The sequence below is a fragment of the Aotus nancymaae genome, unplaced genomic scaffold (assembly GCF_030222135.1).
Source record: "Aotus nancymaae isolate 86718 unplaced genomic scaffold, 86718_ANA_hifiasm-v0.15.2.pri h1tg000008l, whole genome shotgun sequence".
In the NCBI taxonomy this organism is placed as follows: Eukaryota; Metazoa; Chordata; class Mammalia; order Primates; family Aotidae; genus Aotus; species Aotus nancymaae.
In genome coordinates, this window is record NW_026988419.1 from 62,909,438 (window position 1) to 62,928,000 (window position 18,563).

An 18,563-nucleotide genomic window follows, 5' to 3' on the forward strand; every position below is an offset into this window, starting at 1 on the left:
GGAAAGAAATGTGAGAAATAATGATGACCTAAAGGGTGCTTAATAAAGCATGTTAAAGTGATAAGGAGTCTGACACTAGAAAGCACAGTTTTTACAATAAAAGATGTATTGGGTTAATATGGCTACTCACTGATGCTTACCTGACTAAATATCTTAGCACATTAAATCATGAATACTTATCATCGGTCTTAAGATAAACCAGCTTTCACATTTTCAAGCCCAGGGCATGCGATCTTTTCTACCTCCACATACTTAAGGTAGAAAGTTTTAAGGCTTTCAAATACATCTTTAAAATACGTAGTAAAAATAAATCCTGGCAATTTGTTTACCAACTTGGATTTGCTTTGACATTATTTTTTAAATCTATATAAAAGGACCTTGGTTAGAAGTCAATCAAACATTTTTTTACAAAGGGGCGAAGAGATAAAAGAAAAGCAAATCTCACATTCACACAAGGCATTTAACATTATGTTGAACTGCCTCCATGTTTCTATCCATATTAAATCAAAATACATGTAACAATAAATTACAGTAGTCACTGAAAACAGGAATCAAAGCACCACTAAAATTTATTGTGTGCCTATATTTAAAAAGCATAATAAAAGACTGAATAAGAAACTATTTCTAAAAGTTCTGGCATTATTTTTATATTCTACAACACACTATTTAGGATTACATATATTTCAAAATATTTTTCAATAGTAACTACTGTGTTATAATATATTTACATTTAAAAGCAAACCATTACAGTTCAGTTCCTATTGTCCTCTGGGAATAAATTAGTCATTAAATTAGTCATTCTCTCGTATTCAGTATACATCAATTTTTAAAATACATATCACATTTTTAAAGAAGTAAGATTGAACATATAACACTAAAAATAAACATTATTTCTACAAATTCAAATTTTAAAAGGCATGAATTATTACACGTTGAGTTTAGCTTTTTGAGCCCAACTGTGTATCTATGAAGAGCATAATGATGTCATATTGCTTTTATTGCTGAAAATGTAATCCGAGCAAAGCAAAGGAGGAAAGAACCACCCGCAACCCAAACAAACTTAGCGAATACAAAATGAAAAGCAACATCAATTTCACTGCAGACAAACCCAGTCACACAGATTAAGCAAGCACAATACTGGTGCGTCTTATCTCTGACCACAGGAGGAGGGTAGACAGATTCTACAGGATGAAGAAATTCAGACTATGTAATAGGCAGAATCAATTGTTACCTGCCTCAATCAATGCCGCTCCACTTTCACTGTTCAGCAGCTCACAAATAATTAAAGTTATCCTGGACAAAAACCTCATCTGTAATGACTAGCTAACCGCCACCATGACAAACTTCAAAGTCAGTGATATCAATCTGAATTCAATAGTGTGGAACTGGATATGGCTGATGAATAAGTATGAATCTTACCCTGATGGTCCATGCACGCACTTCATCTGGGCCTGCAGTGAAAAAGTATTCTAGCTGGAGTGCTGCAAACCCAGCCTTAATGATCTTTGGCAACGCACTGAAATCAAATGAAACAAATTCACCCAACATATAAGTTGATTGTGCTAGAAATTGGTATAGAGCTAAAATTATTCGTTTCAAGCAGAAAATGTTAAAGATATTAGTAAATGATCATTCATCTTTCATAATACTTGAAGAGGTCAGAAAGCAAGAACTATTTTTAAAAACCTCTCTTCTAAAATTGGTTTTAATTGTATTAGCCTGAAGATATTATTTTGAATTGTTTACTATTTAAAAAAAGAAAAATTATGACTATTTTCATCCAAAATTAATTATTTTCAGGACCTGAGCCACAAAAGCAAAATTATTTGATTGAAATCTGATATTTAAACAATATATTACTGTTACTCAGACAAATTTACCGCAACTGATTCGCCCTTTCCCCTCCCCCACTGAACATGACGAAAGAGTTTTGGCGATCATTCCCCCTCAAAAATATACATAACTAATACCTATGTTATAATTAAAACACTGTACGGAGATGACAGATGACAGTTAAAAACTTAATTTAAAATAAATCTTTTCACTCTGTCTCATGGTAAAGAAAGGAGAAGATTCCCTCTTTATAATGGTAATTACTCTGTCATTTATTATTCTATCAGCGCAAGCAATTAAATTACTGCAAGGAAATAGTTGATAATAAAGTGTAGGGAAAATGAATGCTAATTAACCTTTGTGTCATGTTCGCTTCCAGATACTTCTGTCTCTCCTCAGCACTCAATTCTTGCAACTTGAGTTCCAAGGCCCCACTAAAAGGAATGACCAAGGCACCTGGGTCATACTTGTCCACCCACTCTTTAATTTTTATCAACCTGTAGACAAAAAAGGGCACAACATTATCTTGTAGTGCATGAATGACTGTGCCACATTCATTATTATCAAGTAGCACATACATATTCATAAGAATTGCACGGTTTTATGATGCCATCTTTTTGTGTATAGCTTTCCAAGGTCAAGGCATTGACAGGCAGCAACTGCTTCAGGTATACGCCATAATATTCTACTGTAACCTAGTTTTACTTTAGCACATCATCTATGGGAACTATTACACAGATATTTAAAAACTTTTTTTAGTTACACTAAAATTGTTCAGTACTAACACCTGTACCCTTAAATAAAGCTTCCATTTTATAATTTTTTTGTTTTCCTTATTTTACAAAGTAAATTTTTAAAAGGAGAAGACACAAAGTTCTGTTTGTACAGGAACCATACCTAAAAATACCAGCTGATTCTGAAGAGCCCTTCACAAGTAAATAATTTGTTCCACCCAGATATATCTATATGCCTGGTTTAGTGCCTTCATGGACTAACAGAACTCACACTGGTCACTGGTTTTGAGGAAGATTTTCACTAGCCAAAACAAGCATGTGCAGAAATACAGATTTATAAATAGAGTTGGTCACATATGCAGTTCTTATGAACCTGATTTTTATGAGAACGTGAATAATACAACTGCAGAGGAAATAAATTCCTTTAATCACAAAGGATTTGGAAAGCCAAATCAGTTAGGAAACTGATCCTAGTTGTTACCTGAAAAGACATTATTGAGTCATTTTTTTTTCTTTCCAAAGCATGGAGGGTTTGGCAAAGTAGTAATTAGAACATAAATGAAATAAGTGTAGTGAATATACTAATTAGGTTCAGATCTTAACACTTTCTCAGCTTTTTATTACTGGGCAGATTACTGAACCTTTCTAAGCCTCAGTTTCCTCACTTATAAAAATAGGGATAATAATAGTATACATTATATTGTAAAGAATCTAGAAAAGTAAAGCCTGCAAATAGTAAAGAATTAACAGTTACTATTATTAATTTTCCATCTCAGATAATCATAGCATACATTCCTATGAATCTGGTACTGAGTTTAGTGTGAGACTGTACATTCCATTAAAATATTCATTAAAATTATGCTATAGTCTTACATAATTCCACTAGTCTGCTATATTTAGACAAAGGTTTTAGTAGTTATTATGGCAAAATGCTGTGGCAGAAGTCCTTTAAAAAATTAATGTAAATACCACTTTAGGGGAAAAGAAAAACAAGAACTGAATCACAAATCCATCAATGGCAGGGGAGCAGAGTTATTAGAAAATTAAGACCATGGTCCATGGAGAAGGATTTAGGATGGAGAAAGGAATGAAAAAAAAAAAAATCACACAACAGTTTGTATATGTTTGTTATACAAAGGTAACTACTTATTTAATATGTTATTTGTGTTTCTGAATCTTCATAATAGTATTTTTCTTTTGTTCACATCCTAAGAAATGGACCAAGCCCTAAGATTTATTTTGGAAAAAAAAAAAGTATGTTGCCTTTAAAATGAAATTCAAACCAGATGTTTTCCTATCCAAAATTATGAAGTACAGGTTAAAAAAAAAAGGTGAGGGGACTGAAATGGGTACTTCTGTCTATGATGACATTATGGTATTCTATGTTACTTCATGGACTTACACTATTCAAACAAAAGTCCATATTCAAATGTTATCATCAATGGTTTAGTAACATACTTTCATTATACAAGTTAAAGTCAAATATGTAGTTTTAAAAAAGCAGATCACATACCAAATACAGATTCAATGAAAATGAAATAAAACAAGCCCCTGTAAAAGGGTAATATAAAAATATCATACATATTTTATTTCATAAATATGGTCAAGAGAACTAATAAAACTAGAAATGTTATGAAACAACAAGATAAATAATTACTTTAGCTAACACATCAATTCAGAATAACAATAGTCCTACCCTGTCATTTTAACAGCCTTTCCTGCAGAGTTCTCAGAGGGATTATTTGCATTCCTCAGGTGTTCTATTGTACAATTCAAATGAATAAAGACTTACAAATCATTCCTCTACCGCCAATGTGAGACTTTGATCTGGTGAATACACTATTGTACCTTAACTATAATTGGCAAAAAACCTGACAGTGTAGAGCATCACAAGCTTAATAACAAAGGAGAATATCTCAAAGTGTTGACAGATGATCTTCATAATGCAGAAGCAGAGCTGGTACATTTTAGCAGTAAATGAGCACTGAGGTCTAAAGGTCTCTAAAGTGACTGACATCAGACCTGCTATAGCCTCACTAAAAGAAAAAGGTACCGTGGCACTCTCCCGTAAAGTGAGTTAGGCTCTTTGCCTGCAAGCTTCACTTTTGTGACTTTCGCTGTCATAGAAAACACAGTGAAGATGAAAAGTGAGTTAGGTTCTTTGGCTGTCTGCTTTACTTTCATGACTTTTACTATCAAACAAAAGTGAGAAATGTCCCAAAGTGATTTTTAATTACATCTATGAAATAAACCTAGGGTAATTAAAAATATTATTTGACGTCAAGATTATAGACTGAAATATATCTGGTGTATCTATTAGGTCTGATGGTTACAAAAGTGCGATAATGAGGCCAAGATCACAAGTTTGAACCCCACAGGGACCAGTTACCTTTTGCAGAAAAATGTCTATTCTCTTGCTACAAACCATACCCCAAACTATAGCTAGTCATCTCAAAAATGTGTGCTATTGGCACATGAGGGCTATAGAAAATTAAAGTTGAGCTGGGTACCACTACTAGAAAAACAATTCCAAGCCATTCTGTCAAAGTGTCTGAATAATAATCTCTATGTACAAATGTTAGCAAATGTCTAAAGAAAGTCATCCAATTTGCTAGTGACCGAAATAATGATGATGATATCGTCAAAGAATATCAAATTGTATGGTGTGTGGGAGGAAAAGGAACAGCAGAGACAGTAGACCCTTCTAAAGAGTTAAACTGTAAAGCCTTTCATAGACTTCATTTTGCAAAAATCTGTCTGAGCAGATTATTGCAAAGAGATCTATCCTTCCCCACAATCAGCCAAAGCCATATGTGATTTCCTCAAAGTCTTAGAAGTAACAAATGGAAAGAGGAAATGCCATTAGTTGTGTTTTTCTCCCTGGTAGTGAGACCACAGCAAGGGGACAAAGACAACTAGTCTTAAGACTAAAGGATGATACTTTGAGATACACTGGCAGGTTGTGGTCTACAGCAGGAGTCCTCAACCCCTGGACCGTGGCCTGTTAGGAGTCAGGCTTCACAGCAGGAGGTGAATGGGGAACAAGCATTTCCACCTGAGCCCTGCCTCCTGTCAGACCAGTGGCAGCGTTATATTCTTAGAGGAGCCCAAACCCTGTTGTGAATTTCACATATAAGGGATCTAAATTTTGCGCCCCTTATGAGAATCTAATGCCCGATGATCTGAAGTGGAGCAGTTTCATCGCAAAACCACCCCCAACATCACCCATCCATGGAAAAATGGTCTTTCATGAAACCAGTCCCTGGTGTCATAAAGGTTGAGGACCGCTGATCTACAGATTCTTTGGCAGAATGAGACCATTAGTAGTAAGTTAATATCACATTTCCAAAAGATCAGGTCTCAAATTTGCTTTAGTCTTGTAATCTGACTTTCTTAGGCAGTCTTAAAATTCCAGATTTCAAAATTTGATTTTCCCAGGGTTAATTTACATTGTTTCTGTTTCTTTTCACAGATACGAATTTTACTACTAAAAATTCTATTTGTTTCTTCCAAATCTACTTGCTCTAATTGGGTAACATTTTACTCTTGTTTAATATGTTCTTTGTCCCTTTCAACATTAATTTACAAGTTGTTTTCAGAGTGCTTTGACTTGTAGTTTCTTGGGTATAACTCCCCTCTCAAATCCTCCTGTCCCCACTTGTCATCTGCTAATGATTTTTGAGGACAGTTGGTTCCTGCATATGTGCTATATTTGTGTGTGTGTGTGTGTGTGTGTGTGTGTGTGTGTGTGTCGTCATTTTGCAGCTGCAGTTGTGTTCCAAGGGAGTGTGGTGGTCCCCAGGGTTGAGATGTATCTATGGGGTGGTCTTGTGGTTACTTCTTCTAGGGAGAGATCTACGGAGGGTCCTGGGATCCAGGGAAGTTTTATTAATATGTTTTTAGACTTAGCGTTTCTGCACTAGGTTATGGGTAATGCTTCTTACAGTGCAGTCTAGTTTCTAATTTCCTGTGAATAACAGTTTCCTCCCTTGTTTGGGAGGAGTGAGGGGTATTTTTCTAGTATCTGGTCAGGGAAAGGAAAGCTTCTTCTGGGCTTTTTGAGTGAGCCTTGCTCCAGTATCTACAGCCTCAACATGTTCCTTGACTCTTATTCCTATAGGGACACTAAAGCCTCTAAACCACATATAGTAGCCCCCACTTTTCCAATGGGGATATGTTTCAAGATCCTCAGTGGATACCTAAACCCTCAGACAGTACCAAACCCTATATATACTATGTTTTTTCCTGAAGTTGAAAACTTTCCACGTATTCACTTAAAGGAAGCACTTTATGGCTTCTCTTTGGCACATCCAAATTGCCAGCATCACTACACTTAATAGTGCCTTTGGGGTCATTATTAAGTAAATTAAGGGATACTTGAACACAAGCACCATGATACCTTGATGGTCTGGATAGCCAAGGTGGCTACTAAGTAACTAATGGGCAGTTAACGTCCACAGCAGGCATATGCTGGACAAAGGTACAACTCACATTCGGGGTGGTGGTTCAGGATTTCATCAAGCTACTCAGAATGGTGTGTAATTTAACACTAAAAATTGTTTATTTTTGCCCATTTAATATTTTCAGACTGTGGTTGACCATGGGAACTGAACTGGCAGAAAGTGAAACTGCAGATAAGGGGGAGCTGCTGTATTGGCTGAATTTTCTCTGAAGGCCATGCACTGGTGACTTCATTCTCTACTGTTACTGAGTTTCCTTCTTGTTTTTGGCACTTAGAGAGTCCTTTTCTTGCTTTTAAGTCCTACTGTATATTCTAAAACTACCACACCATCATCAATATCAGTTTTTTCTGATTATTCTATCTGGGCTTTCTCTGTATTATGAACAAGAAGGAAGGAAGCTTCCTGTATTGGCCCAGCTTACCATCTTAAGGGGAAGCACTTCGTACTACAGTTACATGTCCATTCTATAGCATTCTAATACAATAGCTTTCAAACTTTTTTTGACCACACCCCCCAGTAAGGAATAGATTTTACACTTTGACTCAAACATATGGTATACAGACATATTATTTCTACACACATTATAAAGGGAACAGAGAAATCCCAACAGTGCTATTTGATATTTTGCATACAAAGCAAAACCAAATTCTTGCAACTTAAAACACAACCCTCAAATAATTTTCTCTAGCATACGTTAGTAAGAAATTTTTCCCACCTTAACCTTTCAACTACTCCTAGCCACTCAAATTCTGATTATAATTTCTGAAAATCCTTTATACTCCATCCAACAATAAAGCCAAGTTATATTACCATTTATGGCATCTTTGTTGATATATATTAGGATGTCCTCAAATCTGATTATTTTATTTTTTGATATCAAAGTACATTTAGAATCTTTTTAAAAATGTTACATATGGTACTATTAGAACCTTACAAACACCTTATATAGTTATCTGTGTGAACTTATATCTTCACTTAAAAAAAAAATCATCAGTGATATCTTGCTTCTCTGATTGCATGTAACTGATGGCAAGAACCATATCTTGATATACACAAAATGATGCAATTTACACAAAAGAGGCTCCAGGGCTGGTTAACTGAGTAACTTAGCATCATTCAGTCATTAAGGAGTTGGCCTTTACTAAGCTAGCTCCCTCATGTTGTTTGTGGTATGGATGTACCATTAATCCAGGGGGTTCTGTTACGGACACTGAGGTCATTTCTACCCTTCTCCCTTGAGGGTTTACACTCATTTCTATTACAACTGCTCAGAGTCCCAAAGAATGACTTCAAGATATCACAATCCTCTTTACCACTTTCCAGATATGATTACTATACATGAATGTCAGTTTACAGTATTAACCTGTCAACCTGTTATAACAGGTTTATAATCTACACTAAAATCAATACCACAAACCATATACAAACTAAAATGTGTCACAAATAATATTCTTTCAAAGTCAAAAATTATAGCTCTAGAAAATCCAAAATTCTCAACTCTTCAAAATTCTTTGAATAAAAGTATTAAAATACATCTTTACTTTCATTTTATTTCTACTTATAAACATTCTCTGAATGGAGGTTATTAAGGAAGTCTGTGGTGAAAACAAGAGGGAGAAAGAAGAAATACCAAAAAAGCAGATTCTAGTTTAACTGACTAGTATTTGAAAGCCTAATCCCTCTTCTAAAAGAGAGCTAAGGCCGGGCTTGGTGGTTCATGCCTGTAATCCCAGCACTTCAGGAGGCTGAGGCCGGGAGGACTGCTTGAGCCCAGGAGTTCAAGGCTACAGTGACCTATAAGAACACAATTGTACTCCAGCCTGGGTGACAGAGTGAGACCCTGTCTCAAAAATAAATAAATAAAGTTCCATCTTCCATACATGTAAGAGACTTTAAGTTTCAATGTTCTCGTCTGACTTCATGCAGTTGTACAGAATAACATAATTACAACTTTGCTACTCAAAGTGTGATCACATCACTTGAGTGTGTGATAGAAATGCAGGAATCTTAGCTGGTCATGGTGGTTTGCACATGTAATCCTAGCTATTTGGGAGGCTGAGGAAGGAGGATCCCTTGAGCCCAAGAGTTGGAGGCTACGGTGAGCTATGATCCTGCCTGGCCAAATGCATGAGACCCCATCAAAAAGAAACAAAACAAAACAAAAAAGAATAAAAGGAAATGCAGAATCTTGAACCCCACCTCTGATCGGAATCTGCACTTTAACAAGCTCCCTGGATGACATTCATATGCATGTTAAACTTTCAGAAGTACTAAACCAAAGTACTTTGAAAATAAAAGCACATGAACTGAAAAGTATGAAAATGTCTGAGATAACTATGCAAACCAACGGATAAACTAGAAGCAGATATTGACAACCTATACTGCTGATAGCTGAAAACAGTGAAAATGATAGGAAAATTCCTGCTTACGTTTTCCAGGTTCAAAATCAACAAAGGAAAATGTCACCAGAATTTCAGGAAGTGTAAGGGAAATGTTTGCTCTGAATCCTCTGCAATGTTGAAGAAGTTTCAAATTCATAGTAAAAATAATTAACTAGTTTAGACAGAATTATTATGGTCAACAGTGTCTTACTTTGTGAAACATTAATTATTGGCTAGATGCAGTAGCTCATGCCTGTAATCCCAGCACTTTGGGAGGCCGAGGCAGGCAGATTGCTTGGGCTCACAAGTTTGAGACCAGCCAGGCAACATGGCAAAACCCTGTTTCTACAAAAAATTAAAAATTAGCCAAGTGTGGTGACCCACGCCTGTAGTCCCAGCTACTTGGAGGGCTGAGGTGGGAGGATCGTTTGAGCCCAGGAAGAGAAGCTTGTGGTGCTCTGAGATCATGCTGCTGCACTCCAGCCTGTATGACAGAGTGAGACCCTGTCTCAAGAAAAAAAAGAAAAGAAGACATTATGCTTTTCTTATCCTAATAAGTCTCAATACCTGGAGAAACATCTGTAGTAAGTTAGCTTTGGAGTCTAGATTCAGAATATAAGAAGTGATTCTAGCACAGAGGACTGTGAAACCCAAATTTATATCAAGTGATAGATATATTACCACAAACTGTTCCCTATGAAAACTTCACAGAACCACTGGCTGAAAAACCCCATTCCTTTTAGTCACTATAATAAGGCAGCATGTGTGTGTTATGTGCAAGAAAAGAAATTCCAGAGAAGTGGTGATTCCTGGGAGCTGGGTATGGTGGCTCATGCCTGTAACCCCAGCACTTTGGGAGGCTGAGATGGGAGGATCGCTTGAGGCCAGGAGTTTGAGACCAGCCTGGTCAACATAGCAAGACCCCATCTCTCTAAAAGAGAAATGGTCATTCCTTTTGTAGCATATAAAAATTGGATTTCAGACTTTCTGTTTTGAGGATTAACAAACTTTCTGATACTAGTGATAACTGGAAGGCTCTCACAAAATTGAAATGACAAGTGTTATAACAAGTAGGCAACCTTAAAGCAAATTAGAATGTTTAGCAAAAAGGCTCCACTTTTAAAAAGTTCTTTGCAATGAATAAACAGGTGGAAAGAAAACATTAGTTTGAGTTAATCACAGTTCCCCATTCTCCAGCTGGCAAATGGTTTGGGGAGGCATGTGAACCAGTTCTGGTCAAAGAAGTCAATGGAGTTTGTGGGAGGGCCTGCTAAGGGACTTCAGGAAAAAGTTTCTTGAGGTCAGCGACTGTGGCTTCACTCTCTATTATATCTACAGAAACCTCCTAGCCCAATGCCTGGCACATAGTGGATGCTCAAACATTTTCTAAATGGATAATACAGGGGAAAGAGTTTCAGCTAATAACTAGCTGAGTGTCTCCAGGTGTTTATTTAACGTCTCTTAGCTTTAATATACTCATCTGCAAACTGGTCTAGATAAGTAGTTTTCAACCTTGTCTGAGTTCTATAAAAGGATTTCCCAAGGTGGAAGGAACAAAAAGGGTAGAGAGAACAAGGGAAGAAGGGACAGTGAGGTTTTGGATCTTCCACTCTTGCATTTCCACCAGAGCTGCTTCATTTTAATATGCTGGGCTTCTGTGTAAGATTTTATCTGAAGACAGAGTTCTGTTGTTTTTAACAACTCTAAAGTTCACTGGTGAAATTATCTCTTTCAGATGGAAAATTCTGTAACTTTATGGCACATGCCAGAAATTAAACAAGTACAAGTACTGGAACCTTCAGATACTTCATTCAGATTTCTGCTTAAATGTTACTTTTCAACATCTTTTTAAAAATAGTGGCCAGGCACAGTGGCTCCTGCCTGTAATCCCAGCACTTTGGGAGGCTGAGGTGAACAGATCACCTGAGGTCAGGAGTTTGAGACCAGCCTGGTGGTCACAGGCCAACATGGTGAAACCCCATCTCTACTAAAAATACAAAAATGAGCTGGGCGTGCTGGCGTGCACCTGTAGTCCCAGCTACTTGGGAGGCTGAAGCAGGAGAATCGCTTGAACCTCGGAGGTGGAGGTTGCAATAAGCCAAGATCGTGCCACTGCACTCCAGCCTGGGAGACAGAGCTAGACTCTGTCTTAAAACAAACAAAAAAAAGCCTTTCTCTTTCCATTTTCTGTCAGTCTCTATTCCCTTACACTGACTTATTTTTATTCATGGCACTTATTATATTATGTACTTAATGTTAATTGTCTCCCATCTGGCATTAGTGGACATACCTGATCAGTTATTAGGCCAAGGAACTTTTGAATATTTTGTACACTGCAGTATCTCCATCACCACCCATAATAGTGCCTGGCATAAGCAATTGCTCAATAAATATTGGGTGGATCAATGAATAGGAATGAATGAAGTTGACACTTAATCTAAAAAAGACTAGGTAAAAGAACATTTAGGGCTGGGTGTCTGGGTGGTGGCTCACGCCTGTAATCTCAGCTCTTTGGGAGGTTGAGGCAGGCAGATCATTTGAGCCCAGGAGTTTGAGACCAGCCTGGGCAACATGGTGAAACCCCGTCTCTATAAAAAATACAAAAAATTGGGCATGGTGGCATGCCCCTGTAGTCCTAGCTACTTAGGAGCCTGAGGTGGGAGGACCACCTGAGCCCAGGAGTTCAAGGTTGTGCTGAGCTGTGATCGCACCACTGCACTCCAGCCTGGGTGACAGAGTTAGACTGTCTCAAAAACATAGTACAGTGGGGTTATTTTCATTCCCAGGTTATATCTGTGGCTTGACCTACTACAATTTAAGTCTGAACCATCAAGCTACTAACCACCTCAAGGTTCATTGTGAATGTACAAAACAAGCACCTCAAACTTTTAGATCATTCCCAAATCTCAGGCTTCTTACTTGGCTTCAAGGCTACTAAGATTTGTGTTCATACTAAGTGGCCTCCAGCAGGTTACATTTTTGAAACATTAAAGCAGTGTTTCTCAAAATATAATTTGTGAACAACCTGTGAATCCATGCTTTACAAAAAAAACTAAATTGGCTTGGTGCAATGGCTCATGCGTGTAATTCCAACAATTTGGAAATTTGGTGGGCTTGGATCAAGGAATTGGAGAATAGCCTGAGCAACATAGTGAGATGCCATCTCCATGAATAATAAAAAAATTAGTCAGGCATGATGATGCGTACCTATAGTCCCTGCCACTCAGGAGGTTGAGGTGGGAGAATCACTTGAGCCCAGGAGAGGCTACAGTGACCCGTGATTGCACCACTGCATTGCACTACAGACTGGGCGACAGAGGAAAATCTCTTCTCAAAAAAACAAAAACAAAAATAAAAACAAAAAACCACCAACCAACCAACCAACCAAACACCACCATCACCAAAAAAAACCCACCTAAATTTATGATCTCTGGAAGCAAGGAATTTGCATTTAACTCTTACAACACTTTTTACTCAGACGTCTGGAAGTCACTATTTTTTAATCTGTATTTATTCTTTGTAATTTTATATTCTGGTTGTAAACAGCACACATAGAAACATTCTGTAATTATAGTTGTTATGAGATATGAGGCCAATATTTATATCTAGAGACTATGAAACTCTGTTAGCTGCTAGAAAATTTCCCAACCTCATGTTATGTTCCTATATACGAGATAAAATTACTTCTGGCCATGAGGCCCCAGGATAAACTATGTCTCTTTTCCATTTTTGTTTAAAGAGGACAACAACAGTAGGTTGATGTAGTTTATAATCAAGATATAAGTTTATAGGGAGAGACACAAATCTTGATTTAACAACCACCAGATACCATTTTCTTGGAATGTGGTAGTATCAGAGATGGAACTTCCATATCCAAACTATTTATGAGGATGAAGAAAGTCAAAAGATTTCCTCTGATATCTTGGGAGAGATGAGGAGAGGATGCTGAGAATAGAGTGAGTGTGTCCATGTGAGGAGACAGGGCCCACATCACAGCATGTGTGACACAGTGGTATATAAGAAAGAAATACTACACAAAGAAAACAAAAAAGTCAGTAACTCTTTCTGAGATTGGCTGAAACTGATGAAGAGTCTATAAATGATATAAACTAAACTGAGAAAGAAACATATTTAACAAAAGAAGTGTAAGACTTTTACATGGAAAACTGCAAAGCATTACTGCAAGAGATTAGAGAGCTAAGTAAATGGAAAGACATCCATGTGAGTAAACTGAAAGGCTTAATATTAACATGGCGATATTCCTGAAACAGATTCAACGCCATTCTTATCAAAATTCTGGCTTTCCCCCGCCTCCAGAAATTAACAAGTCAATCCTAAAATTCACATGAAAATGCAAGGGCCAAGAATACCCAAAACATTCCTGAAAAATAACAAAGTTGCACAACTTAGCCTTCCCTCTTTCAAAACTTACTAGATAACTGTAGTACTCAAGACTATGCAGCACTGCACGAGGCTAGATGTAAAGATCAGTGGAAGAGAACTGGGAGTCCAGAAATAAATCTATACACTTATGGTCAATTGCTTTTTAAAAAAAATTGTGGTAGAGAACACACAACATAACATTTACAATCTTAACACTTGTAAATTTACCAAGTATACAGTTCATTAGTATTAACTATATTTACATTGTTGTGCAACAGCCCTCCAGAACTTTTTCATCTTGCATATCTAAAACTCTATACCCATTGAATAACACCTTCCTGTTTCCATGGCAACCACTATTCTACTTCTGTTTTTATGAGTTTGATTACTTTAGAAATTGTACATAAGTAGAATCATATAGTATTTGTCTTTTTGTGACTAGCTTATTTCAGTTAGCATAATGTCCTCAAGGTTCATCCATGTTTTAGCATGTGACAGGATTTCCTTAATTTTAAGGCTGAAAACATTCTATTGTTTGTATGCCTATGTATGCTGCATTTTCTTTATCCATTCACTTACTGATAGATATTTGGGTTGCTTCTATCTCTAGCTATTGCAAATAATGCTGTAATGAACATGGGTGTGCAAATATGTCTTCAAGACCCTGCTTTCAATTCTTTAGGATATTTAACCAGAAGTGGGTTTGCTAGATCACACAGTAATTCTATGTTTAGCTTTTTGAAGAACCATCATACTGTTTTCCATAGTGGCTACATCACATTTCACATTCCTACCGGTACTGCATAAGGGTTCTAATTTCCCCACATCTTTGCAAGCACTTGTTAATTGCTAGGGTTTTTTTTGGACAGTGGCCTCCTAATGGGTGTGGGATGATATCTCATTGTGGTTTTGATTTACATTTCTCTGATTAGTGATGTTGTGCATCTTTTCATGCTTGTTGGCCATTTGTATATCTTCTTCGGAGAAATGTCTACTCAAGTCTTTGCCCATGTTTTTAATTGAGTGTGTGGTTTATTGTAAAGTTTATTTATGGTTGATTGATTTTTGACAAAGGCACCAAAACAATTCAATGGGTAAAGAAGAGTCAACAAATGGTACTCAGACAACTGGATATCTACATACAAAAATTAAAATGAACCAAAGATCTAAATGTAAGAGTTAAAAAGTAAAAAGTTTATGTAACAAAAGACACTATCAAGAAAGTGAAAAGGCAGTCCACAGAACGGGATAAAATATTTGGAAATCATACACATGACAGAGGTCCAGTATCCAGAATATATAAAGAACTCTTATAACTCAACAAATAAAAAGATAGAAATTAAGTTTAAAATAGGCAGATAATTTGAATGGACAGGTCTCCCTGGAGAATATATAACAATATTATATAGCAATAATAAAGCAATAAACATGATAAAAAATGTTCATCATTAGTCAAATCAAAACCACAATGATTTGATTAGTCAAATCAAAACCACAATGAGACACCACTTCACATCTACTAGGATGACTAATAAGAAGACTATAAGTAGTATATCCATACAACAGAATATTATTCAGCAATAAAAAGAAATGAGGTACTGATAGACACTACAACATGGGTGAACATTGAAAACACTATGCTAGACACAAAAGGCCACATATTGTATGATTCAATTTATGTGAAATAGTCTCAATAGGCAAATCCAAAGAGACTGAAAGTAGGTTAGTGGTTACCAGGGATTAGGTGGGGAGGCAATGGGAAATGCTTGTTAATGGGCAGGGGTTTCTTTGTGGCGGATGAAAATGTTCTGGAATTAGTGATGACAGCAACACAACAATGTGAATACACTAAAAACCACTGAACTGTGTACTTTAAAAGGGAGAATTTTGTGTATGTTAATTATACCTAAAAAATAAAACCCCAAAACTAAACTGAGAACTACTCTAAAGATTAAAAAACAGAAATTCGAATATTCCCCACATATGATCATACGATGCCTGACCTTCCTTTGTAAATAGTATGGGCCAGCAGAAAAAGCAGAGATTTTGTAGTAAGTATCAACTCAAATTACAGCTCAATTACATACTAGGTATAAGATCCTGGGGAAGCCATTTAAGCCTCCCCAGCCTCAGTTTAATCACTTGTAACAAAAATAATACCTACCCTCACAGGTGGATGTTAGGATTAAAATCCCTCGAATGTAGGAGGACTTCACACAGTAGCCCTCAATCTTAACTGTCTGCTGTCAGTGAGTGGGTCATTCTCCATAGTTACCATAGAGTTAAAAATACCGTTATATTGCCTGTAAGTAAAGAATGGGAGCTCTTTTCAAAAATCAGGTCTTTATTTCTAAGAAGTCTTGCCTAATCTAATCTTTACAGATAGAGAGGTAACTGGAAGGGAAAGAATTCAAGCACAATGACTGCAAAAATACATTTAAGTAACTATGTGTATTAATAAGCATTATGCTGGATCTTGAGAATGCAACTTTGAAAAAGGAGTGGGTGGGCGTGGTGGCTCACCTCTGTAATCCCAGCACTTTGGGAGGCTGAGGCGGGCAGATCACGAGGTCAAGAGATCGATACCATCTTGGCCAACATGGTGAAACCCCGTCTCTACTAAAAATACAAAAATTAGACAGGTGTGATGATAGGTGCCTGTAATCCCAGCTACTCGGCAGGCTGAGGCAGGAGAATCACTTGAACCCGGGAGGTAGAGGTTGCAGCGAGCTGAGATCGTGCCACTGCACTTCAGCCTGGCGACAGAGTGAGACTCCATCTCAGAAAAAGAAAAAAAAAAGTTTAGGGGATGGAAAAGGAAAGTAATATATTTAATAGTCTTCTCGGTTACATACATAAAACATTTTTTCAGGTGAAATTTAATTAGAATAGGAAAAGCAGAAAAGCAAAGGTTTTTGTTCATAACAGAGCTGGGATTCTGTGGGGCCAGTAAGAAAGTAAGGAACTCTTGGCTGGGTGCAGTGGCTCATGCCTGTAATCCCAGCACTTTGGGAGGCCGAGGTGGGTAGATCACTTGAGGCCAGGAGTTTGAGACCAGCCTGTAATCCTAGCTACTTGGGAGGCTGAGGCATTGAGAACCTGGGTGGTGGAGGTTGCAGAGAGCCGAGATTGCACCATTGCACTCCACCCTGGGTGACACAGCAAGATTCTGTCTCAAAAAAGAAAGTAAGACACTGGCAAGAGAAAGATAAATGTGGATGTGTACGACAGAACCCGTTTGCACAGACATCCTTTCCCAAGTGGATCCTTCTTCCTGAAATTGTTCTTAATTCATCCTCTGGAGGATGAATTATTCTATTCTCCTTATTCTAATAAAAGAGTCCATTCCATGATCCTATTTACCCAAATCCTCTCACTATTTGCCATGTGTGGTATATGTAGTTTCATAAAGGAGTAGACATAGAGGGATATAAAGCCAAGGCAGTCAGTCAGTGTAAAAAAGGGGAAGTCACTGTTTCTGGATCTTTAGAAAAAAGGAATTTGAACGCAGAGGAGAAACAAGAAGTACTAAAAAAGGAATGGTGGTTTTTAGTCAACCTTTAATAGTTACAAAGTTTCAATAGTATAGTTACAAATAGGCACGAGAAACAACTCCTATTGACATATATTTTTAGTGAAACCAAGTTAGATGAGAAATGAAATACCTTGGTAAAAACATTACTCTATATACTTTTCCCTACCAGTGATATGCATGCAACCTGTGGCAAAACTTTCAGCTGCTTCTGAAAGACTTATTCTCTCTTAAAGAAATGTTTATTTTAACATAATTTGGTGTTTACAGTCTTATACAAAGTGCCAACCGGCTTAATGGAATATTCTGACATGAGAAAAGGAAGGATTGGGAAATGTGTGAGTAGAATCATATCCACCAAAATTTGTAGTTGGCTTCATAGCTTATAGTTTTATAAAAATAACTTTTGTAAATAAAATACAAAAGTTAATTTATTTTAATTAAAGAAATCCTATAATTAAAGGAATCCCACAAGCAACCTGTTTGCAAAGGAAGTAGTATGGAATATGGCTATAGAACACTGGGGCCAGACAAGGGGGATACTGACCCTGCCATGGAACTTTCTACACTCTTGGTTTTCTCACCTATAAATGGAGGTCATAATATTAGGTACCTCAGAGGGTTATGATGAAGATTAAATGAGGAAGTACACGTAAAATGTTTAGCATGGTATCTGATACAAAGTAAGTGCTCAATGTGTATTTGCTATTATTATTATTTATAAAGTGAAGAATGGCTTCCACAATGTTCAGATCACAATTTCCTAAACAGAATTGTGTTGTATTTACCTGTGATGTGGCTATTAATCAGTTTTATCTGAGAAGGCAGGTCTAAGCATTAACCACTTCAAAGGCATTTTTTTTCTTTCTTTTCCTCCTTAGATTGTTCTGTCCATTGTATAGACAAATAACAAGTTTTGCTATTCATTAAAAGTTACTGCTGAGTGATAATCCTGCAGTTTCTAAGAAGGAGCAAAAAAACTATGTAGGGTTGCAAATATCATACAAGAAATAGATTTGAGGTAAACCAGTAAGAAGCATATTTGACTTTGTTATTTATTATATATATATATATATTTTTTTGAGACAGAGTCTTGCTTTGTCAGTAGGATGGAGTGCAGTGGCACAATCTTGGCCCAATGCAACCTCCTCCTCCCGGGTTCAAGAGATTCTCCTGCCTCAGCCTCCTGAGTAGCTGGGACTACAGGCACGCGCCACCATGCCCAGCTAATTTTTAC

At 36.9% G+C, this 18,563-nt stretch overlaps 1 protein-coding gene across 2 annotated transcripts in view; it reads right to left on the minus strand.

Moving 5' to 3' along the window:
• OLA1 (Obg like ATPase 1) overlaps positions 1-18,563 on the minus strand; it is a 175,471-nt gene that overhangs the window by 4,629 nt on the left and 152,279 nt on the right. For both annotated transcript variants that reach the window (XM_012462357.3, XM_012462356.3), the window contains exons 8-9: positions 2,190-2,330; positions 1,420-1,516 (exon numbers count right to left, since the gene is read on the minus strand). In XM_012462357.3, coding sequence (XP_012317780.3) covers positions 1,420-1,516; positions 2,190-2,330 — 238 coding nt within the window. The remainder of the gene's footprint in view (positions 1-1,419; positions 1,517-2,189; positions 2,331-18,563) is intronic.